The sequence below is a fragment of the Engystomops pustulosus genome, chromosome 1 (assembly GCF_040894005.1).
Source record: "Engystomops pustulosus chromosome 1, aEngPut4.maternal, whole genome shotgun sequence".
NCBI classification, from domain to species: Eukaryota; Metazoa; Chordata; class Amphibia; order Anura; family Leptodactylidae; genus Engystomops; species Engystomops pustulosus.
In genome coordinates this window covers 256,234,366-256,260,662 of record NC_092411.1, presented here as the reverse complement: position 1 = coordinate 256,260,662, position 26,297 = coordinate 256,234,366, and the positions used below count along the sequence as shown (strand labels likewise).

The 26,297-nt window shown below is 41.2% G+C and overlaps 1 protein-coding gene across 5 annotated transcripts in view; it reads left to right on the top strand.

Moving 5' to 3' along the window:
• Positions 1-26,297, top strand: part of KLHL5 (kelch like family member 5) — a 45,403-nt gene that overhangs the window by 4,957 nt on the left and 14,149 nt on the right. The window contains exons 1-3 of one of the 5 annotated variants that reach the window (XM_072125658.1): positions 8,879-9,515; positions 17,994-18,179; positions 19,484-19,620. In XM_072125658.1, the coding sequence (XP_071981759.1) occupies positions 9,145-9,515; positions 17,994-18,179; positions 19,484-19,620 (694 nt within the window). In that variant the 5' untranslated portion in view covers positions 8,879-9,144. Of the gene's footprint in view, positions 1-8,878; positions 9,516-17,993; positions 18,180-19,483; positions 19,621-26,297 lie in introns of those variants that run through there. The other 4 variants (XM_072125640.1, XM_072125650.1, XM_072125674.1 and 1 more) reach the window with 4 other exon arrangements.

The window sequence follows — 26,297 nt, the reverse complement described above, 5'->3', positions numbered from 1 at the left end:
ATTGTGGGCCACGCTCATCTCCCCCCCTCATATTGTGGGCCACGCTCATCTCCCCCCTCATATTGTGGGCCACGCTCATCTCCCCCCTCATATTGTGGGCCACGCTCATCTCCCCCCTCATATTGTGGTCCACGCTCATCTCCCCCCTCATATTGTGGGCCCCGCTCATTTCCCCCCTCATATTGTGGTCCACGCTCATCTCCCCCCTCATATTGTGGGCCACGCTCATCTCCCCCCTCATATTGTGGGCCACGCTCATCTCCCCCCTCATATTGTGGGCCACGCTCATCTCCCCCCTCATATTGTGGGCCACGCTCATCTCCCCCCTCATATTGTGGGCCACGCTCATCTCCCCCCTCATATTGTGGGCACTGCTCATCTCCCCCCCTCATATTGTGGGCCACGCTCATCTCCCCCCTCATATTGTGGGCCACCCCCTTATATTGGAGGTGTGGAGCAAAAAGGTGTTGGGGCTTACCAGTGGTTTCTCTGGTTCATTGGTGGGCCAGTCCAACCCTGCTCATGATACCAACCTAATTCCACAAATTGCCAACCTGGATTCCACCTGAAAGGAGTCTACCAGCACCCGAATCATCACACAAAAACTTAAAAGAAATTACCTTTCTTTTTCTCAGCGATCTATATTATCAGTGTTGGCAAAAGTGCTTAAAGCTTATGTGTATTTAGGCAACTCCTCCAGAGTAACCCTGAGCCTCTTGGCTGCTTCTTCTTGTCTAGCCCTAGAATGCATGACCATAGAAATCTACACTATTACATACCTGGGGCCTTTTAGGCCCGTGTGCAAATAACATGGAATAACTCAAATAAAAATACTTTTTAAAGTTTATTTTAAAAATGCAAAGTAAGGATGCATTCCTTCTAGCGCTGGTGTCTGCCGGGAGGGGATCTGTACTGGATCTGACCTCCTGGTGTCCCCAGCTAAGGTTGGTAGAATCCGGGCATTCCGGCAACCTTAACTGGAGTTACCAAGAGATCATATCCATTACGGATCACCTCCTGGCAAACATCAGCACTAGTGAGAATGCATCCTAAGATGTGAATAATTCAAAACATTTTGTGCAAAAAAAAACCAAAGTAACTGAACGGGCTTAAAACGCCCAATATACTCATTCAATATAACTCTTTATAATAACGTTTTTTTGTCAAAAAATTTTTTTTATATAAAAGTTGCAGTAAACATGCTGCAGGAATATCCCTTTTCAAAGTTTCCTTTTCGAATTTACTAATGACCGCAGCATCTTTCACATGTTATCTGTAATTCAACATCTGGAAGATGAAATTGTAGTATTTTACACGGGACTGTCTATCAAAAATGATTGTTTTGATTTCTTGGTCAGTCAAACCCCTGGATGTAGACTGTGTCATTGTAACCTTAGAAGTCAGTAAACTATAATGAAAAAAAATGATTACAATAAGGGTTGTAGACTCTTTGTTAGTGTCTGTGCAGCCCCCTCCGCTCACCTTCAGCAGGTCACCACTTTCTTTTAGGTGACGTGGAAATCTTTGGATTTTTGGAGCTCAGAGTTTCTTTTTCAAGAAACAAGAAAACGGACTCCTTCCTCCTTCCTGTTCAGGAACTATGATGATGTCAGAGACGCATGACATCATGAGGTAGCCTCCTTCCCAAGATCACATGACCATGTAGTCAGGCACAATCCACACTCAGTCATAAAGACTAAGGCTACATTCACACGACCATATGGGGGACATATATACTGCCGACGTATATACGGCCGATATACGTCCCCCATAGACGGCAATGGGCGCACGGCGCCCTACGGGAGCGGTACAGTGCAGCACACGTGCGGCACCGTACCACTCCGTACCCGGGAAAAAGATAGGACATGTCCTATCTTTTCCCGTAATACGGCGCCGTGCCCCATAACCTCCTATGGAGAGGGGTGGGGGTGAGCTGCGCTCAACTCCTCCTCATCTCCCCGCGTGCTGCCGTTGCCCGCTACGGTACGGCGGGCAACGGCAGTGTGAATGCAGTCTAAGTCACAGTTTTTCCCAGCAACAGAAAAGACAAAAAGACATGTAAACCTAGTAAGGGCCTAAAAGGCCCCAGGTATGTAAATATGGGGTATTCACAAAAAAGAGTTATTATACCGAAATGCCTGTAACATAAAAATATATGAACAACTGGAAATGACTAACAACTATATAACTGAGGAATACCTAGAGTTTCAGAATTCTAACTAAAGTAATCTTGCGGTAAAAAGAAAAAAACTAACAGAGCAGGCCTGCGAGGCCCCAGGTATGCATTCTAGGGCTAGACTGTCAGTGTAGGTAGAAGGCCATGTCTTGGTAGATTACCAGTTGTGCCCCACTTCTATTGTGCATATAACAATTGCCCCACGCTCGGTGAGATGTTCAGAGCTTGAGCAATGTCTTTTAAAACTAAACCCTGTAATACACTTTACTGCAACTTAATCCCTGAGCTGTCTGGTATATTTCTTGGTTTTCATGATGCAGTTGTTCACTTATGTTCTCTAATAAACCTCTGAGGCTTAAGTAAAACAACGGTAATGATACTGAGTAAATAATATACAGATAAACTGTATTTACTAATGGTTACATCTAAAGGCAGTTGGACACACTTGATTTTTTAGGGATATCAGCACACTTTTTTTAATTAGCAAAAATGTGAATTTTCTTTTTACTTCAACAAACTGTATATATCAGATATCAACTAAGGGTAAGGCTGTATTCGCACAAATTTTGGAGGGACGTATGCACGACTGCAAGCTTGCGACTGTACATACGTCCCCCATAGAAGGCAATGGGTGCATGGAGCGATACGGTGCAGCACTGTACCGCTCTGTACATGGGGAAAAGATCGGACATGTCCTATCCTCCCCGTGTTAGGGCGCTGTGCGCCATGCATTGCAATCGAGAGGGGAGGGGTCACCACATCTCCTCTCCATCACCGCGAAAGAATGGGCATGTGTTCGTGTGAATGTAGCTGAAAGCTGTAAGTGTGCTTTTTCCTATTCATTACTAATATCGCTTTATTCATACACGCTGTGGAATTCCAGGGGAATAGCACTCGGCACTAGAAGAAAATATTTTCCAGAATTATAATTTAAGAATGACTAAAAGTATTTCCTCATGTGTTCATGTAATTGTATATCTACACGTCTTTAAAGGGGTTGTCTGCAATGATTGTCTTATGACCACCTAAGGAGCTTTAAGAACATGTGCAGACATGCAGTACCTGTGTGGCAATAGATAAATAGTTAGCAGTGCTGAGGGGGGGGGGGGGATATTTCATATGCAAATGAGGTCTCTATTTCACATTGGGCTGTCCAAATGAGGAAAGTGCACCAACTCTTGTAGAGTACCAGTGCACTTTACGCTGCACCCTTGACTCTGGTCGCTCCTTGACTCTGTTAAGGCTGCTAGTCTGGCCATTCTTAGAACCTCTCCACGCAGGTCCGCCACTGCAAATAAAGACTGGACAGCAGCCATTTTATTAACAAAACAACATACAACAAATTTATAAATAACTGTATCTGAAAAATGTATAAAATCATCCTATCTCTACCCAGGGAATTGAGGTCCTCGGAGCTACAAACAAACTGCCTACCACCTTTTATTTACCCCTAAGCTCTCCCTCTGGTTCAAGGCCACCAATAATTGCAGATAGCTATTTCCCCCATTTGAAAACCGGCTCCTCGGGACACCAACCAACAGGAGCCCAAACTGCCACCCCGCAGGCGTCCCAAACTTCCGATTTGTAAAATTCTCCACATATTTTTCACCATCGCTCCACCAACTCCGAAAACTTTTTTACCTCCCTCCACGTCTACAGCTGCTATGCCAAACCCCTAACCCAGTGATGGCAAACCTTTTAGAGACAGAGTGCCCGATCTACAACCAAAACATACTTTTATGTCTCAAAGTGCCAACATGACAATTTATGCAGTAACCTAGTGATCCCAGCTGTATCAATTGTGTTGGCACCAATACAATAGAAAGATGATGGAGAAATTTGGATTATAGCTTCCTTCCAGGGTCTCCTGAAGAGAAAGAATCAGGGGACCCAGAGCAGGAGCTCCAATGATTATCCATTTCTGTCCACACCTTCTCGCTTCTCGTGTAGTCCTGGCAGCCAAGGTGGTGTCGCTTTAGCATGGCATGTCCATGGCTGTCTTGGACCACAGGAGGAAGCCTTGAGTCACATCTAGCAAATTCTGTGCTGGGGTGAAGGCCTAGGTGCCCACAGAAAGGGCTCTGAGTGCCACCTGTGGCACCCGTGCCATAGGTTCGCCACCACTGCCCTAACCCCTAACGCAGCAACAAATTATATATATAAAATAGCCGACTGTCCCCTTCAGCCTTAACCATTTCTAAAAACCCCTTCCCTTTCGACTCCCTCTCACCTGATCGAACACCCCTTAGCTTTTGCTCCCTCCAACCAGGCAGCGCCATGCCGGCTACTTCTTATTTGTCGATTCGGCCTCTTCTTGATGGATTTGGGACTACCCTTTGAGCACTACAAACCTTATTTAAATATTAAAGTCTTTTATAGTGCACATGCACCACCACCCAACTTTTTTTTTTTTAAACATAGGAGCCTTATATCAATTGATAAACTCACTGCCATTATGTTTGTTTTCTTGGGAAGAAAATGTTGCCTTGAACTCCTCACCATGGTGGGCGAATAAAGTAGGGCAGAGGAGCATAAATCATTGATATGTTTGCAGTGTGCATAATGTGTGCAGCCGCAAAGCCTATTTTCCACAACCAGACTATAGAAATTCTTCATCCAGCGCGGTGCATTGTATGTCACAGTATATCACAGTTATTGCTATATATTTATAACAGAATATTAAAATATAGACTTATTGATTCATTAATGTTTTATCCACTTGCAGGAAATGGGACAATATATAATATTGATTTCTAGCATAGTCTGGGTTTCTTGAAAGATTTATGAGTCTTAAGAGGGAAAAACGAGTTAACATCCATTTATGAAGTTAGTTTTGTTTTCCCTAGGTTATAGATATTCATTGTAAGGGGTTTTCTGACTTTAACTCCTTCAGGCCTAGCAATCTGTTAACGATAACCTAACCCTAGAGTAAATCATCCGTTTCAATAACCCACACACAAAGGTATGATTAAACCACCCTCTAGGGTTGCTATCCAACATTGTCTACATCTTATGTATGGTCAAACTGGCTGACAGATTCCTTTGTCAATTGATTATCAAATCTCATAAAAACCCATTACATTTTGAAGGACCTTATCGATGGAACTTCCTTTGATCTACCTATATTTTTAGGTACCTTAAAATTGGGGATAACTCCAGCGGAGATTCCTTTTAATGGTAACTGAATGATTTGTCTCAACCCTTTTTATAATCCATATTGATTCCTTCTGTACCTATTGAGACATTGGACGTGTAGAGCTGCACAATCTGGGGGCCACAGGTGAGTGAATAAAACTGTTGGAACATTAAAAATATCCACAGCTAATCTAGAACAATACACAGGGCAACATAGAGAACAATAGAAACCACCTTACATTGAATGTAGCCAAGAGGCCAAGGCCGATTCATTGAACTCGCAATGTATCTTTATTGTATTACTTTTTATTCTTCTATTGTCTGTCTATAAGGCAAACTGTGCAGCATTGATACATTTCTTATCGGCTTTTGTTCTGTACCACATTCTTCCTGCTTTGTTTTGCTCCGATTCTATACATCGCTCTTTGTCAGTGCTAGTATATTTTTATGTGAAGTCGCAAACCCATGGAAAATACAATATTTCAGAGTCATTCTCATCTTCAGTAGAATCTCTACTACATATTTCATGAAGAAGACTTTGCTTTTTTTGTTTCCTGCTGTGGAAAAACCGTCAATGATAAATGGGCAGTGTGACGCCACCCGTAGATGGACTATTGATTAGAATGGAAAACTTTTGACCTCAATGATGCCATATGAGACCATTAGGATGATTAATATTTAGGCGGAAGCCCAACATTTACTAAATGCAGAATATTTCTTACAATATTCTTAAATGCTTCCTGTTTGACATCTTTCTGATGGTTTATGATGAAGCCTATTGCTAGGTGCTGCCGGGCTCCACAAGGGTCACATCTTCCTCTTAAGTAGCAAATGAGTATTTTCTGGAAATCTTCGGCTCCAGATATAGCTGTGGCATTTGACTTATATGTGACTCCTTTGTGTAAAACTGTCACATGCGTTGGTATAATTCTTAGTGATATGAAAGCATAATTAGCATATTTTTTACACTACATTTTACAATAAAATGTATGATTTAAGTTCCTACTTATGGCACTGGGCCGTTTTAAAGACATAACGTGACCTATGGGGCATTTGCATGGCGCACACCACTTTATAGTAGAAAGGTGTTCTCCTGAAATTATCATATTAATTATAATTTTGGGAATGAAAGTGGTAAAAAAAATATATAGTTCAAATCTGAGGAGCTGATTTTCCGGGGCAGGAGATGCATCTAATTAATTAAAACCCACTAACAATAACTTGGCGTCAAACCCACTACCTTCCCACTTTTACCAAATTTGCATGAATTTACCTTGTAACAATTAAAGGGCACCTACAACCAGGATGCAAGACTGTATGCAAATGAGCCTGAGGGGCTCCAGGCTCCATAGGTGTTAATGGAGCCTGGAGCCCCTCAAGGTCATTTGCATACAGTCCTTCATCCTGGTGGTAGATGCCCTTTAAATGATTGTTTTCTGTTCTCCTGTTCCTATAGTTTCTTTTTTTTTTTTACACTTTTTCCGACGTAGTTATTTGAGATAAAGCAAAAAAAAAAAAATCGTGTTGTTCTTTGCCATAGAAGACATTCAATAAATGCACTTTTTTTGTTTGTATTAACCCTCTGACACTATGTTTTATGCATGAATAACTGGAAGATAAAAAATTATTCAGGAATCTACATATATGAACATATTATAGACCAATGTAACCATAGAGATAATCATCCTCTATTTTTTTTCTATTAGTCACTTTATAGGTTCTTAGTATCATCAGTTTTATCTCTACTGCTGGTTAGTTGCAGCAGCTACACTTTGTAGTTTGTTGTAGTGTGGTTTTCTATATATACATCACCTTCACTAAATATTAATTGTTTCTGGATAACATATATAGTTATATGTTATATATGCAAGTTGTAACCGCATTCAAAAAATTTTTGATCTCTGTGACAAATTGGATTTTAAAAATTTTCATCAGAACCAGGATTAACAATAAATCTTAATTACAGGCACTATTGATAACTGTTAAAGCTGTTTATTGTAGCCTAGGACTACAGTACAGTACAGTAAATTACCAAAATCCAGAGGTCCGTTTGTAACTAGGAGTCGTATGTAAGTCAGGTGTTCTTAAGTAGGGGACCCCCTGTATACAGAAAAACGGATCCGTCACTGGAAACTTCAAGGCCCTGATGTAAAAAGTGTAACAACCCCTTCCCGCCCTCCATATTTACATGTAATTTATTAGTGCTAGTAAGTGTCCACATATGTGGAGGAGAAACTATTGGGCACCAGTTTTCATACGTAACTGAAAGGAACACTCCACTCAAAGCGGATTCATTGAGTTATACATTGTGCAAGGCCTGAAGGGAGGAGCACAGCTCTAGGTACTAGGAATACATTGGAAATGGGTCGTGCTCCTCCCTTCGGGTCTTGCACCATGTATTATTCAATGAATTAGCTGTGACTGGAGTGTTCCTTTAAAGGAAATCTATCATCAACATCAAACATGATAAACCAGGGACACTTTCTCATAGATCCAGGCACTGTGACTGTGGTAATCTAATTATATTTACTATATCCATGCGCTCCTTCCTTCTAAAATCAGCTTTGAAAATTATACTAATGAGACTGTAGGGCTCCTGTGGATGTTGCCAGAGCTCCTCCTTGCTTCGGCTTCACAGGCTGTTACACTGTCTCCCCTTCCCTTCAGGACTTTCCCCTCCTTCTACCTGATGTAATCTTAATGCAGCTGAGGAAGTTTAAGCACACATTGGGAGGGAGAAGTGCTCCGTGCACAGTGTATCAGCCCGTGTAGCTGCAGCACGGAGATGCTCTGGCAAGAGCCCCAGTAACCCTCGAGCTCATTAGCAAAATTTTAAAAGTAGATTTTAAAAGGGAGAAGGCCATGGATAAGAAATAGAAGAAGATTACCACAGTCACAGTTCCTGGGTCTATGGGTAAGTGACTCTAGTTTATTATGATAGATTTCCTTTGATCCTATACAGTAGATGAAGTCTAAAGGGTTCAGCCTGGTGTATAGTGGCCGTGCCACAGAACTGCACTGCATCTCCTATTCACCTGTGCACAGGTCATCAGAGCGAAAAAGGATAAGGGGCCAAAGAACCCTTTTTAAAGTAACATTCAGAAATAATGTAAACTCAGCCTATTAGTAATATAATGTACTTTGCTTTAATATGAACACTGGCTTTTGTTTTTTTTCTGTAAATTCAGTTATTACAGCAGTGATTTTGACTGGTCCTGCAGTGGTCTGTATATGGCCTTCACTTGGCGCTCGTCCCATTGCATGTAGTAATGAGTAACATTGATCTGGTCCATTATGCTGAAATATTCATTAAGTGTCCATTTAGATGTAAACAAGTCTGGCAGACAGTGAGAAGAAGACTCTCCATGTGCCTGGTATCATCCTCATCCCTTGTATTTGTCAATGTTCATAATGCGGACGGAACATAATTGTTGGTGCATTTTGAGCTTTTGTGGCCGGAGAAGATGCATTGTGTGAATAGTGCTGTCATTTGTGGGTATGGAGAAGGGGGAGGTGTTGAGCATCTGAAAGACTTTCATGAACGCTGTCAGTGTCTTTGAAAGCAAATAGTCACAGACAGAGGAAGAATGCGGTGGAAAGTGCTGTGCTTTTTAGATTTTCATGTTGGAGGCACATAGGCTGCATCTCCTCATCCGACATCTGCAGGACTTCAAGGAGGATGGTTGGCTTCTAGCATCCAAGGAGTTTTCTCGTTGTCCTCGGATCTTGTGTTCCCTTCCTTCTGTCAGGGTGACTATGTAGATCTTGGGTGTGCAGCGTGGGTTTTTTATTCCTCCCCTAGTTGCCTAGACAATCATTTGCTCTCTAGGAGAATGTCTGGCTCCCGCAAGGACTTTGATGTGAAGCAGATACTAAAAATCAGATGGAGGTGGTTTGGCCACCAGGCAGCACCTGTCACTGCAGCCCAGCAAGGAGACTTTTTGAGTAGTCCTCAGAGCCCGTTGACTGGGGGCGAAAAGTTGTTGGACTCAAGTAACCTCCCTCTACCCATCGAATACAGGACAACCAGCAACCAGGGCTTCCAAAATTTACCTCCCTGCACCATGGCATCTGCAGCCGAGCATATTCCTCCCTCAGCTGAGCTTGGATCAGGTGCCTCCGAATCAGGACTTTGGCTTAACAAACCAGAAACTGAAGATGGTGTCAGCGAGGAAGATATTGAGTCTGAGAGCAGTTCATGCAGGTCAGGATCACATTTTGGTTATTAGCCATATGATGGAGGTCCCAGAGGGAGGAAGCATTGACCATTTATATCCATTTATCTGCCAGAATTTTTTTTTTTACGCTATCCATTAAAATGTCATACAAAGGACAAATAGCTGCTCAGCAGTGATAGTTTTTACAATGTAGTACAAATCATGTCATACATTCTAAATAAAAAATGTATATGTTCCTAGAGACTTTAAAGATAATCTAAAGTTGTATTTTAGTGTTTTTTTCCTTTTTATTTGTCCTGAATATAGACACATATTTTTATGTATATTTTATATGTTTTGCGTTGGGAGGTTTTATGTAGTTCTACACTTTCTTCAAGACACTAAAATTTGTGTAGATGTAATCTGTAGATTACTATATTTTTTGCTGTCTTTTATCTATGGACACTGCAAATTTTGGGGATGCTGTAAGTGAGGCGCTGTATCTGGAGGCACTGGGCAGCACAGCAGACAGTACAGGAGCAAATTGGGTATCAGTTACCTAAAAAATCTGTAAAAAAAAAATAGGTTCATTTTCCATGTGTTTTTAGTGTAGTTTGTGCAAAATTCTTTTGAATGTGAATGTGAATAATCATAAATCAGGGTAGATTATCCACAATCTTCAAAAAACAATCAAACGAAGAAGCATTGACCCTCTAATTGCATAAATAAATAAACTCTTTATTTTTATATTATACCACAAAAGACATGTATAATCCGAATATGACTCTCTGATAACATTGAGGAATTATCCATTATCCCCAATACTGTACTTAATTTATGGAAACAGCTATGCCAACAATGCTGCCCTGCTTTAATAGTGGAATCTGATTGTAAGGGTAGAGGTTGTATAATAGCAGCAGATCAGGTTGTTTGGCGCTTAGTGTCCAAGATCAACTTCTAGTGGTATTTTCTAAATTATTACATCTCGTGGGATTAAATGTTTAATTAGATCCTATGCTAATAAATGAAATTCAAGGGCAAATCTCATGTTACATTGATATCTGTATAGGAAACATTGGGTTGTGGTACAAAAACATGACCAGGATGTCTTCTATTTATGGAAGTGCCTTTATACTTGAGAACAGTTCCTGGAAGAGACTACTAAGACACGCTGGAGTAAAGATCCCATGAGCTTTCCAGCATGTCTTACAATGGAGGCAGCTTAGAGCTAATTCCCAATGAAACTTTTGGGCACTGGTTTCTTATTGCATAATATCCCATTCAAATGACATTGCTTAAATTTCTATCTTCCTGCCAATCTTTTTATAGACTTTATTTAGCTATAGATAGTTTTATGCAGATTCCTTTTACAATCTTGTGTATACAAACAATCCCTGACTTAAGGACGGCCAACTTACATACAACACCTAGTAATAGACGGACCACTATGACCACTATTCTGCCCACTATGACATCTAGTGAATCTCTCTGGATGCTGGAAATTTACTGAACTTTGGCTCCAGGCTTCAATGATCAACTATAAGGTGTCTGTAATGAAGATTTATTGTTAGTCCTTGTCTAAAATCTTATTGTCTAATTGGGACTAAAAGATACTTTGCCTGCAGCTCCACTTACAAAATATACTAGTTCCAACTTACATACTAATTCAACAAACCTACCGAACCTATCCTGTACATAACCTGGGGACCACCTGTATAGGTTGTGTAAACCTTCTGCCATGGTAGATCACAGTAAAGAATTCAAGATTTTGTTTTGTATATTTAGATGCAGCATCACAGAATTTTGCTCTGCCCCAAGTAGCTCATTGGTGCCAGTGGCGCCTCACTTGTCAGTTATTGTCAACTGTGTGAATTGTATGTATAAAGCGCTACGGAATTTGATGGCGCTATATAAATAAAGATTATTATTATTATTATTATTATACTCCTGTAGGGTACAGTGTGTGAACAGGACCCTAGCAGACTGGGCACATCTACATTATGTGGTCTTTAAGCTGAGTTATCAGAGGAAGGAAGGATTAAAGGTAAACCTAATTGGTTAGTCCGGGTACTATGATGTGTAACTAAGCCGTGTTATGTAATCTAATTTTCGATTATGCTTATATTATATACGGTCAGGACACGTTGGGAGTCGTAGTCCTTCAGCTACTACAAAATTATAAGTTGTAGATTTTGTATTGTCTTATCCAGGAATCCAGTGTACTATGGACACCTTGGCTGTCTTGGATTTTTGGAAATGTGGTCAGAGTATTTTCGGACAATACCGGTCTTTTAAATGAAAGAACAAAATGAATGTTATAAAGCCAAGTACTGAAGAATACTGGTTGCAAATGTAACCACATTGTTAGACATTGTTACATTTACATTGTTACAATCTGTGGGTGTATAATGTGAATTTGTCTTGGAGCTTCCTTAGCAAAACTACATTGCTCATTCCAAATTGTGTGAATTATATGAAATATTGCATGTATACATAGGTTTACCATAACTAGAGTTTGCAAGATCCTGCATGTTGTGAATATCTGAGGTCCACCAATGAAATTTTGTCATTTTTGAATGTTGCTTTGCAGTATTCTAATGCTTTGGTTATCAATAATAAATGTTTTCTGGTCTTATTAGTAGAAAAATAAGCAATATACCATAGGTTATGATTGTGTAATATCAGCATTGATCATATTTTAATAATACCATATACCACTACCATATATCACGTACAGCGTTGTTACCTGATAACAGGAAAAGAAAATTTAAATACATTTCCTAAATACTCTTATGGTCATGGTTTTAAAATATAAATTGTATTTGTACAGTGTTCTACCAATATGTATTGAAACTGATCTACATAGAATGTTAAAACTATTAAGAAAAAAAGTTGGATCACAGGAAAAAGTATCAGCAAAACTGCAGACAGTGTTAAGCATTGGCCCTGCAGTTCTATGTAACCATTCCATGTGTATTAGTAGCAGCACGACTGTGAAACTTAATCCATGCTGTAGTATTGAAGCGCTCAAGCGCAGTGGGGCATATCCTCACACTGCTGTGCATTGGGCTGCTCCACAGATCTAGCCCTCTGTTTCCAACCTGAATTTTACTGCAGCATTAACTGAAAGCACAGCATTAAGAACAAAGCAGTGTGAGGAAATGCCTCAATGCACTATCATGGAACACAAATTTATTGTAACCCTTAAAATGCTCACAACGTTTGACTGACCTGTACCACTCAATTTGGGTTTTTCCTATTATGCAAAAATACCCAAAGGAAATTCAGGAAGTGCTCACTTTATGCCACTTTACCTTTCTTTTTCATTCCCTCGCACTGATTTCTGCTGACATGGACCATCTGGACCTCTAGTAGTATATTATTACTAGTAGCCACAGGCATTCTTTTTAATCATTGGCTGATTCCAACATTACCCACAATTAGAGATGAGTAGACCTAAACTTTAGGTTCAGTGTCCTCTGTTCAGCAGCTTGGCCTAGCCCGGACATGTTGCCTGATTGGCTGCAGTGCAGCCAATCAGGCAGCTTTACACTTCTAGCAACTAGACATGGCTGTGATTGGCCAGGTGACACTAGGTGGACATACCTGTCCAATCAAAGTCATGCCTAGTTGCTAGGGGCGTAAAGCTGCCGGATTCATCAAGGAACATGTCTTGGGGTACGCAGAACCACCGACTGGAGGACGCCAAACCTAAAGTTTTGTGTCTGTTCATCTCTGCCCACAATATCAGAACATCTAGTAGTAGACAGTACCCAATCTTTTTTCTGTAAATGGCGGAAATTCCTTACAATAGTTTGACAACATACCTTGCTACCATACAGAAAATCTCAAATTCCCTCTAGGCAGATTATGAGTGTTATCCTAAACCTCGCACATGCTTTTTCCGACTACAACTGAAGCCCCTTCACCAGTCCCATTAGACTCCAGTCTCCTGTTATCTCCACAAGCCCCCCCTATTTGTATTTGTGTTTCTATTTAATGATCTAATCTGTGTGTTGTGTGTAATTTCAGTTGTTGACACTATTTCTAAAAGATGCGTATTGCGCCTAATTTCACTTAAAGGACATCTGCCATGAGGATGAAGGACTGTATGCAAATGAGCCTGAGGGTCTCCAGTCTCCATAGGTGTTAATGTCAAGGTGTCAAGCTAATTTGCATAAGTCGTTCATCCTGGTGGTAGATGCCCCTTAAATTATTTTTTTCTGTTCTCAAGTTCCATAGGTGTTAATGGAGCCTGGAGCCCCTGAGGCTCATTTTGCATATAGTCTTTCATCCTGGTGGTAGATCTCTTTTAAGGGGGAAAATTGAAAATCTTAAGTGGTGTCTTCTCTTATTTTCATTTTCATGAGTTGTCCTACAACATTCCTTGTGTATATGCATTAATTCCATTGTCTTTGCAAATATTGTGCGGTATTGTAACACTTTTGACTAATAAAAAAAATGAAGACAAATTCTTCAGGAAGTAAAGATAGAGGATTTCTATAGAATAACAGCAAACAGAGAAATCGAAAATCGTGAACAATTAATATGGAAAATATATTGGAAAAATGTATAACTTTTCATTATACAAACAATAACATCAGTTTGCTGGAATGGGACTTCCACTTTAACACAGAACACAACAAATTCTGATATTATTTCTGCAATCCATAACAATGAAAGTTTGTTACTAGTTCGTTTACAGAGGTATTTCAGTATATGACCAAGTATGGGATGTCTGATGTTTTCACTGGGATGGAAGATTTCTATTTATATTCCCATTGTATTGTTCTTTTTTTTTTTTTTTTTTTTTGTTTCGTTTTATGTCTGGTTGAGTTCATTTTTATATTCACACGACCTTGATGAAGAAACTTGTTCAGAATCTATTGTACTACTATACTATACATAGATTTCAAGTTTGTGATAAAAGCATATGTGCTGGTGATTTAGTAGAAAGGAAATATGTCCTCATAAACCACTTTTTTATGTTATGCTTTTTTTGTTTGTTTTTTTCTATAATATATAAATTTAAAATCCTAAAATCATGCAGTTTTTTACACTGCTACCCTTTAGGCTGAACATTGCTAAACCCGATGCATTATCCATATCATGCCCCATAACATGTTTATAATACTGGTCTCCTCTTATGGGGTAGAGTCGGGAAGTAAGAGTTCTCTTTACAGAGACCGTGTAGGCGTGTGGAGTCTTATAGCCATGGATGCTACACTAGGGGGATTCTGGGAAAATATGCCAAGTTTACCAGGATAGGAGAAGGAAAACTCCACCTCTTTAAGCTACCTTGTAAGGCAGCTCCCTTGACATCAAGAATGACCTACAAGAGGCATATGACATGATGTGGGATTAAGACCAAACCAGTATATCTATTCCAGAAGGAACAGACCCCCAGCTGTAGACAGCACTTTTTCGACTTGGTTGGGTCTCCTCAGTACAGCGTAGGGAACTGGTTTGGCTGAGTGAGAGGATATTTTACCACATGGGTAAGAGGCATGTTAACTAATCCTCCTAGTGCAACTACACTCACAGCTCTTGCACAAGTTACACCCCTGAGTTTGACACTTCCTGTTCTGTAAGGATCACCTTTCAGGCATTCCACTCATCATCCTTGAGAAAAACTTCACAGTGACCTATGCACAAGCCTCAACTCTCCCTTATGGAAGAGAGCCTCTACACTCTCTTATGGAAGAGGGCCTCTACACTCTCTTATGGAAGAGGGCCTCTACACTCTCTTATGGAAGAAGGCCTCTACACTCTCTTATGGAAGAGGGCCTCTACACTCTCTTATGGAAGAGGGCCTCTACACTCTCTTATGGAAGAGGGCCTCTACACTCTCTTATGGAAGAGGGCCTCTACACTCTCTTATGGAAGAGGGCCTCTACACTCTCTTATGGTAGAGAGCCTCTACACTCTCTTATGGAAGGCGGCCTCTACACTCTCTTATGGAAGGCGGCCTCTACACTCTCTTATGGAAGAGGGCCTCTACACTCTCTTATGGAAGAGGGCCTCTACACTCTCTTATGGAAGAGGGCCTCTACACTCTCTTATGGAAGAGGGCCTCTACACTCTCTTATGGAAGAGGGCCTCTACACTCTTTTATGGAAGAGGGCCTCTACACTCTCTTATGGAAGAGAGCCTCTACACTCTCTTGTGGAAGAGAGCCTCTACACTCTCTTGTGGAAGAGAGCCTCTACACTCTCTTGTGGAAGAGAGCCTCTACACTCTCTTGTGGAAGAGAGCCTCTACACTCTCTTGTGGAAGAGAGCCTCTACACTCTCTTGTGGAAGAGAGCCTCTACACTCTCTTGTGGAAGAGAGCCTCTACACTCTCTTGTGGAAGAGAGCCTCTACACTCTCTTCTGGAAGAGAGCCTCTACACTCTCTTCTGGAAGAGAGCCTCTACACTCTCTTGTGGAAGAGAGCCTCTACACTCTCTTGTGGAAGAGAGCCTCTACACTCTCTTGTGGAAGAGAGCCTCTACACTCTCTTGTGGAAGAGAGCCTCTACACTCTCTTGTGGAAGAGAGCCTCTACACTCTCTTGTGGAAGAGAGCCTCTACACTCTCTTGTGGAAGAGAGCCTCTACACTCTCTTGTGGAAGAGAGCCTCTACACTCTCTTGTGGAAGAGAGCTTCTACACTCTCTTGTGGAAGACGGCCTCTACACTCTCTTGTGGAAGACAGCCTCTACACTCTCTTGTGGAAGAGAGCTTCTACACTCTCTTGTGGAAGAGAGCCTCTACACTCTCTTGTGGAAGACGGCCTCTACACTCTCTTGTGGAAGACAGCCTCTACACTCTCTTGTGGAAGAGAGCTTCTACACTCTCTTGTGGAAGAGAGCCTCTACACTCTCTTGTGGAAGACGGCCTCTACACTCTCTTGTGGAAGACGGCCTCTACACTCTCTTATATGCGGCAGGTGCCTACTGCTATAAAATGAAAAAAAACTGTTATTTAACTTTTATCTACATAATAGGGTTACATGTTACGGATGTAGTTATTGTATATTGCTTCCTTCTCTTAGACTGGTTGAAGTCAACCGACCACCATATAAGATGTTACCAAAGAAGAAGTACATTACATTCATTTCCCCTTGTTCACCCATTTGCTAGTAGAAATAGTGACACCCTTTTTCCATATCTTCATATCCATATCCTATGTCTAATCTGATCTCTAGCCGAAGTACTGAGGATATGGATACAGTCAGATGGTTTGGGGTTAGTTGTTTTATACAGCTCTATGCCATTTAAGTACATAAACTAAGTTGGGTATCAGCGCCAGCCTTTTGTAGGTAGCGTCACCTGGTTATCGTATGGATTGATGGAAATAATATTTGGCCATTCATTTAATGAGACACAATATGATGATCCTAATTTGAAATTGGCTTTTACATTACAGGCAGTCCCCTACTTAAGAACACTCGACTTACATACGACCCCTAGTTACAAACGGACCTCTGGATATTGGTAATTTATTGTACTTTAGTCCTAGGCTACAATGATCAGCTGTAACAGTTATCACAGGCGTCTGTAATGAAGCTTTAGTGTTAATCCTGGTTCTTATGACAACCCAACATTTTTAAAATCCAATTGTCACACAGACCAAAAAAGTTCTTGCTGGAGCTACAATGATAAAATATACAGTTCCGACTTACATACAAATTCAACGTAAGAACAAACCTACAGACCCTATCTTGTATGTAACCCGGGGACTGCCTGTACTGAATTGGAGGGCCCTCATTTTCCATATGTAACACCAGCATATTCTGCAGGGATGTTCTTGTCATATCTCACTTCATCAGATCCCAAATGTACCAATTTTGTGTTTAGAGATAAGTGAATCTATTAGCGGATACATAGATTTGACATGGACATCCCAAAGCTTAGGGATGGGGTGACAGAAAACAAAGGTCTGTCTGTCAGAGGAACAGATTCAGATACCAATTTCTTGGACAATTGAATCAGCATCAGTTGAAACCAAATAGATTTGGACCCGACACAAATCTTTAGAAAAATTTGACAAGTCTTAAATCGAATCGAATCCTAGGATGGCAACCAAACTGTGAAGTTGTGAGGAAAGTTTAGAGCATGTTTGGAACCCACTTGAGTGTAGATATTGTACTTGGTCAGACTCAAACTCAGGGCTCTGTGCTAACCACTGAGCCACCATGATTTTTACCCACCCATTGTAGATGTTTTTGTTTTCAAGGAACTTGGTGCATGACCTACTTTGAGTATATAGTCACTGTAAGTAAATTTATATCATGTACATTGCTGATGAAGATGAGATGACACAAAAACCTGCATTGCTTATGTCTTCTCTTTTTTGGCTTTATTCCTTCCTACACTGCAGAGTTTATCTCTCTTTTTGCCAACTCTGATCAGTCCAAATTCTGCAGTAATACATAAAAGATGACTTTCTTCTTTTTATTATGTTCTTTCATCAAACGCTTAAACCAGCCTACTAAATATAACTTTATTATGATTCCAATTGAGATCTTTCTTTTATTGCCAGCAGGACCTCAAACAGCAGCCAGACGTTATCTTCCTGCCATACAATGGAGTCCTGTGCCCCAGATGAGTTCTTCCAATCTCCCAACCATGCCGAGCAGACATTTAAGAAGATGGAAAACTACTTGCGAGACAAGCAATTGTGTGATGTTGTTCTGATCGCTGGCGATCGTAGGATTCCTGCACACAGGTAAGTGCCGATAATTAACTACCATGATATATATACAGGCAGTCCCCTACTTAAGGACACCCGACTTACAGACAACCCATAGTTACAGACAGACCCCTCTGACCTCAGGTGAAGCTTTCTGAATCCTTTACAATAGTCCCAGACTGCAATAATCAGCTGTAAGGTGTCTGTAATGAAACTTTATTGATAACCCTTGGTCCCATTACAGAAAAAAATGTTTAAACTCCAATTGTCACTGGGGCCAAAATTTTTTTTTTTGTCTGGATCTACAATTATAAAATATACAGTTTCGACTTACACACAAATTCAACTTAAGAACAAACCTCCGGACCCTATCTTGTACGTAACCCGGGGACTGCCTGTATAGGCATTTCATATATTCTGGTCCTGTCGCATATGATATGCCCTTGTAAAAAAAATTATTTAACCACCTATTCCAACCCATCCTCCCCAAAAAGAAATCATTTTTAGCAACCCTTTTTTCTCTTTATGTTCCAGAATTTGTAGTATTATAGAATTTGTATGTAGCACTCTCCTGTGGTAACCGCAGCCAAACAGAATATTCAATTTTAAAATTGCATGCCGATACCCTATTACATTTTTAAATTACTTGAAAGGGGTTTAGCAAGTTACATGCTGATCAGTGGGGACCCGACTGATTACAAAATTTGGAAACCACAGCAATCAGAAGAACAGGGGTCTCATTCTCACTAATGGGAGAAGGGTAGGATGAGCATGCGCCCTTCTAATTCTATTCTCTAGTACAGGAGTGTCGTAAATTGCCATGCATAGTTTTGGATATCTCTGGCACTCAAATTCACACAGTGAATGGTAGTGTCGGAGATGGACGACAGCGCAGTAATTTCCGATACTCCCATACTATTGAGTAAAGTATGCCCTACCTGTATCTCCCTCAATTGGTAGTTAGACCCTCACCAATCAACTTGTTATCCCTTATACTGTGGGTCACTGATCTGTTTTTTCATATAATAGAGGTCACCGGTGATGTGAGGCTCTGTGCTGCACCCGATGTAAGTATAGGTTGTTTTCTTACAGCAGCCTATAATATAAAAACTGATTTATCCCGAATAACCATCTATCTTACAAATCGGTCAATTTTGTGTCTTCTGGATGCAGTTGCACATTGAATTGTGGCCAAATGTCTATTAGGTCCATCATTGATCAGATTTAACATTATCCGAAGAAGGTTTAAAATAAATATCTAGTAGGAACTATTGTATTGTCATGAAATGAGCGAATATATAGTGAACCGTCTGGTAATAATCTTCATTATATCCTCCCAGGCTGGTTCTCTCCTCTGTATCAGATTACTTTGCAGCAATGTTCACCAGTGACGTCAGAGAAGCCAAGCAGGAGGAAATTAAAATGGAAGGCGTTGAACCCAATGCTCTTTGGGCCTTAGTTCAGTATTCATACACAGGTAATATCTTTTTATGGTCTATCACACTCCAAATGAATTGCATTTCCACTAGAGAATTACAGCTGATTAGATCAGGGAATATTTAGGCTCCAGACTGAGAACAACTGCTGCTAAGTAAAACAGAGAGGATCATTGTAGAAGCATCTAAGATTTCTCTAAATGTTACTCAAACTAGATTTGTTTAAGAGAAAATGTGTGCAAAACGGCTTGAAATCATGTTTCTACAGCAAAAATAACATCCCTTATTCCTAAACCTAAACATGACACACAGTACAAGTCGTAATAATTATTCATGTTGATTATATATTCTACATCGCTTTACATTAAAATTCATGCAATTTTATATTCAAGTGCAACATCCCCCACCGGAGCCCAGCCTTTCTTCAGTGGCTGTAGACAACTGGGGCCCAGAATACCGAAGTGGCTGGTTAATGCGGCCTTGGGCACACTATGGTGACGCCAGGGGCGTCGCTAGGGTAGCAAAAGATCTGGGGCACGGGCCCCAATGCATATGTACCATAATTTCTGAAGTGTCCACTCCTGTACATGTGCTTGCAGCAAAAACAATTGTACCTATACAGCTAGAAAAAACACAGGCGAAATCCCTACCTATTCCATCCAGTAAATGCAGTTGATGTGCCCTCGCATTGTACCTGTTCTGTATCTTTTCTATTAAGCCCAGTATAACCATGTCTCCTCTTTCAGCAACACGTCATACCGGTGTGGTTTACCACAAACACATCTTATGTCCCTCCATGTTGATCTCCTAACAGTGTCATGCTGCTGCTCCCCCAACAGGGGTACTTAATGGTATTTTTAAGTACCCCTGAAAATACTACCAGTACACAGTAATAATGCTTCCTAGTAAAACACTGTAAAATGTTCCCCATTGTAGGTAAAAATCCCTCATTCCTGCACTCTAAAATACCACCACTACCTCAAGTGTGGGCCCCATTCTTTATAAAGCCTGATATTGTGGCAGAATGCTGTCCTGATTATGGCCCCCACACTTAGTAATGACCCACAATCATTAAATTTCACATTTAATGGTTTAAACTCAGTATATTGTCCCTATTTTGATCCCTACGCTTTATAATACACCCTTATTGTGGTCCTCACATTTTAGGAATTATCTTCCAATCCCTCCCCCCACCCCCAGTAGTCCCATGCATTATATTACCCCTCTCTCTTGTGTTATTTGCATTCAATAATGTCCCCTAATTGTGCCACCCACCCAATAAATGTTCCATTAATATGTCCTGATATGCTATAATGCCATCCACACTTAATCCCTGTGGACCCCACTAATGTCCTCTCACTGTGACCCCTACACTAAATAATTCCCCCTCCACCTTCCTAATAATTACCCTTCCCCAGTTGAGGCTCCCATCCTAACATTGTCCACTGAAAGGAGCCCCCTGCCTAATAGTGCCTTCACACCAAATAAGTCCACACGCCACAGTAAAGCCCAGATTAATGCCCACAGTCCACATAAAAATGCCCACAGTAATTACCTGCAGCCCACATTATTATCCACAGTCTACAGTAATGCCCCCTCTATGTAGTAATGCCTCCAGGCCAAAATAATGCCCCCTTTATAAAGTAATGCTCACAGTCCACAGTAATTCTTCCTTTATAAAATAATGCCCCCTGTCCATAGAAATGCCCCCTTTGTAAAATAATGCCCCCAGTCCATAGAAATGCCCCCTTTGTAAAATAATGCCCCCAGTCCATAGAAATGCCCCCTTTATAAAATAATGCCCCCATTCCATAGAAATGCCCCCTTTATAAAATAATGCCCCCAGTTCACAGGAATGCTCAATTTATAAAGTAATGCTACTAGCCCACAGTAATGCCCCCTTTATAAAATAATACCCCCAGTGCATAATAATGCCCCCTTTATAAAATAATGCCCCCCAGTGGATAATAATGCCACCTTTATAAAATAATGCCCCCAGTGCATAATAATGCCCCCTTTATAAAATAATGCCCCCAGTACATAATAATGCCCCCTTTATAAAATAATGCCCTCAGTCTGAAGTAATGTCCCCTTTATAAAGTAATGTCTCTAGTCCATAGCAATGCCCCTTCTATAAAGTAATGTTCCAGTGCACAGTGATGAAGCCCTTTGTAAAGTAATGCCCCTAGTCCCTAGAAATGCCCCCTTTATGGAGTAAGGCCCTGAGCCCACAGCAATGCCCCTTTTATTAAATAATGCCCCCAGTCCATAGTAATGCCCCAAGCAATCCCCCTTTTATAAAGTAATGTCTTCCATCCATAGTAAATCCCCCTTTATAAAGTAATAGTTCCAGTGCACTGTAATGCCCCCAGTCCATAATTATGCCCACACTGTCTAATAATAAACCAAAAAATACACTAATACTCACCAGTCTTCTCTTACCCTTTCAGTCTTTTGTGCAGGACGATCGGCGGTGACGTCATCAGACGAGATGTAGATGTAGATATTATTGCATTTCCGGCTCTATGTAGTGACGACACAGATAGAGATGAGAGTGAGGAAAACTCCCCGGTCAGCGGGACCAGTGACCTGCTGATCCGGGGCTCCGGCCAAAAGATCCGGGGCACGAGCCACGGATCTTTTAACATGGCGACGCCCCTGGGTGACACTATGGTCACGCTGCTTGGTATGGGGACCGGAGGACGGACCTACAGCCTGGCAGGTCTCCAGCAGGTGGTGTGTGCAAGAATAGATGGAGGGAGAGGCTGATGCAGTGGTTTCTCTCTAGGGCAACCCCTGAGGTATATAGGAATCCCTGGGTGATAGAGGATGGGGAGCCCGTGGTGGTGGAGCAGCCTGACCCGGGGATTACACGGAGGAACGTTGTGTCAACTTGCAGTTCTTTATTGTAACTTCAACAGCAGAGAACAGCCTAATATCAACAGCAGATTCAGCAGGCTGGAAATCTGGTAGGAGATAGCTGGTTCACAGGAAGGTTGCTCACAGCCTGGTAGTAGCTCCAGGCTGGGCTGGGTAAGAGGAAGCTGAGTCTGGACAGTGGACCTCTGCTCTGGGGCTTAGTCTCCTGACTGTCCAAGGTGTCAGGCAGCTGGCCTGAGACACCTCTGCTTCCTGGTAGTGTGTCTGGATAGCAGAACTGTAGGAGCTGCACACTGGACTTGCTTCTCAAATACTGACTGAACCCTCAGACCATGTGCTCCCACCCACAAGGGGTTTTTATACTCCCCTTGTGAGGTGGCAGCACTCTCCAATCAGCTTCCTTCTTGCTTTACAATAACAAAACAGCATATCATTGGTTACAGACAGTTGATATGTTAACTGTTTCCCTCCCAGCGAGTGGTTCCAGCTGCAATTACTAAGTTTAGAACTAAGTGGTGTAACTAGGAAAGGTTGTGCCAATATAGTAAAATGTATTTATCAGTACCTACATTCTTGCCCTCTTGACCACCCTTACAAACCCTAAGAAGAAGACTATGAGGGAAGCTCTCTTTACAGGAATACTGCACCTCATTTTGCACTGACTAGGCCCAAGGGCCCAATAACAGCCATCATTGCTGCTATGTGGGTCATTACATAGCATGAGTTTGAATAGTCAAAATTTAGATACTACAGGGGGGCATAAATTCCGAGGCTTCCATCTTCCGTTCTAATGCACCTAGAAACAGGTCGTGATATAAAAGATAAGAATTTCATCTTTGAGATCACATCAGGCTTGTGGTTCTTTGAGCTACAGAACTGAAGATACACACAAAGGTGGGAATTGTATTTTTATCAGCAGCTTTAATTTCCAACTAAGTCTTTAGCTGTATGCATCTGCAAAATATGACTCTTCTCTGCTTATTTTCACATGTTTTTGATGAATAATTTTTATAGGTAGACAGGTGAGATTTCACAAAAAGGGGGAATTCTAGAGAGGGTATGCCTTCCTCAAGGTGCTGGGATTTTATCAGGAACCCATCCAATCTTTTATATCCTTTTATTTTTTTGCTATCCTCCACCATTCATAAGCTGTCAGATGGGCACTGCCAAGCATTCGGTCTGACATCAGATAACCTAATTGACGTATTTGGTGCCAAAATTAACTGTATTGATTGTTCAGCAACAGTGGGGGAGGGGGAGATGATATTCCTACATTTCCAGAATCCACAGAATGACACCTATTAAAGGGTGCAAAGCGGTGGAGATGGGGTTTCGGCTACTAGCATTTAGCATGTTTTTGAAATAATGTTTTTTAGGAAATTGTTTCATGCTGAAAAAAGTTCATATTCGAGGTCGTGCATACAAAATGAGCAAATCTAAGACAAAAATGTGCGCTAGCGAGGCTACGTGACCTAATTCTTGGCTTTCAATGAGCCTGATGCACCTTATTTCCCCAGCGGGGCTCGATGTGTGTGACTTGCATATCATTGCTGCTCGTCTCTATTTATAGATCTGTGAAAATGCCCATTTCCCAATAATTCCTTCCTATTAGAAGGAGAATGTGCTCATCTTTACTGACGGCTGTGCTATGTTGTGAGGCATACTGTTCGGATTCTCTCTTGTTTTTAGGCTGTGACATGCTGAGTTACACCCTCCTGCTCTTAGACCAAGGCTATTAAATCGGAGCTGGTGATGCTGTACAGCGATCCAGCTAATTTATTCTCTTGTGCTTTGATGCATAAATCTGAATAATATTTAGCTCATGTAAATCAGGCATTGGATGATATCAGACTTAAGCAGATATTGTAAAGATAATGGAGGATAAAAATATCATCTAGTACTGCAGTCCATCCCTATTCCACCAGACTCGGCTGATAGATGAGTTATTTATGGAAAATCAATCCGGTGTCAGAATAGACCCTCTATGGTTGGGGGAGGGACCAGCGATTATTAAGGTTTTTTTTTAATTTTATATGTAATATTTTTGCACATTTTCTAATACAGATACATAAGGACCATTGATCTCTTCTTACAACTCTTTGCATACTATTATAGGGCCTCTTCACTGGTTCCGGTGCCATTGGAATTCCCATTCCCAAGCAGTCAGTGCCAATATGCTAATTAGTCTCATTTCTGTCAAGTGGGTGGTCCTAGCCTGATCATATAGTCTGGTACTGTGCAGCTGATAGTAAAGAGCTTATTATTTAGCATATTATTGGTATCAATTGTTGGAGGCTAAAATAAAAAATCCAACTGCTTCTGAATTGTTACCCGATGTAAAATGCAAGTATTTACAAGTAGACATGCCATGTTAGGCGAACAGGCCTTTTTTTCAATACTTGCTATTTTAGACTGCATATATACACAGAAATCCATGTTATTCCCCCCTCCTCTGGGAGAAAAACAAAATCCAGGTTGCTACCGGGCTCCATTCATCCAAAAGAATCAATTTCTTTTCAGTGTGTTGCACACTGTCAGGCACAAAGCTATATCATTCTGCTGAACAAAAGCTTCCAAAAATCAAGAATAATTGAAACTGCATTTATTGCCTTGAAGCGGATCTGAGAAGCCACCTGGGTTGACTTTTTCCGGCAAAAGCTGTAATTTGTCTACATAAGAAATAACACTAATCATTTACTGACCATTATTTGGCTTGTATTTTACATTTTGAGCAATTTTCCCCTCTGCAAGTGTTGTCTTTAATTCTTAGTTGTCACTGAGCTGGAGAATGGACACTAGCTGACAGTGGTGTAACTTGAAGCTGATGGGCCCCAGTGCAAAGTCTGTGCCAGGCCCCTGACTTTAATGTATTGTTTACAGTACTAGTCTTCTCATATGGGAAAGTGACACTTTAAGGGCCCCCTAAGCCACTTGGGCCTGGTTGTAACCGCACTCTCTACACCCCCTCAAGTTATGCCCCTGCTAGCTGATGTGACTATCATAGACAATGTATGGAGGCTCTGCTGTCTCTCTGAGAAGTAGCATGAAGGACATTATAAAAGCTTTCCCTCAATGGGGGAGATTTATCAGAAGTGTCAGAGAGCAGAACTGTTGTTGTTGCTCATGGAAACCAATCAGAGCTCAGCTTTCATTTTCCCACAGCTGTTTATAAAATTAAAGCTGAGCTCTGATTGGTTTCCATGGGCAATCGGAACAGTTGTACCTCAGACACTTCTAATAAATCTCCCACCACTTGGTTGTTCATTCCCTTTCCTTCTGCATAGAAAATGTAATCTGATCACTCGGTGAGCTGACAGTTCAGTCCTGAGCAGAGACTTCATAGAGAACAATAAGTTGAGGGTTACAAAGGAGCCAGATATGTGAACTCTGAGGGGGGGAGGTGTTGTGAAGTTTCCCACAGTTTCTCAAAGTTTTTGGTTTAAAGGACTAGGGAAGGTTTAAGAGTCTTAATTGGGTGACCAGGGCTAGTGATGTCACTTGCCGTATAATAAAATGCTACACAAAATTGTTGATGGGGTCTTAGAACACATCCTGGGGGACATAAACATACATGTTTAAAGGACATAATAATGCAGCATCACTCTCACAGATCTGTGCACGCCAATTATATAGCTTTATGTGGCCTTTCTTTTAAAAAAAAAAAGTTGCAAAAATATAAAACTAAGATAGAGATGTGCAACACCCCTGCCAATGTGCAGGCAGAGGAGTTTTGCGAATAAGCCCCTCAGTCTGTCTCTCTCCTAGCACGTGAGCCTGCACAACTCACCTCAGGGATTATAAGGTCTATTAGAGGTAATTAGCAGTGGTAGACTCTGCC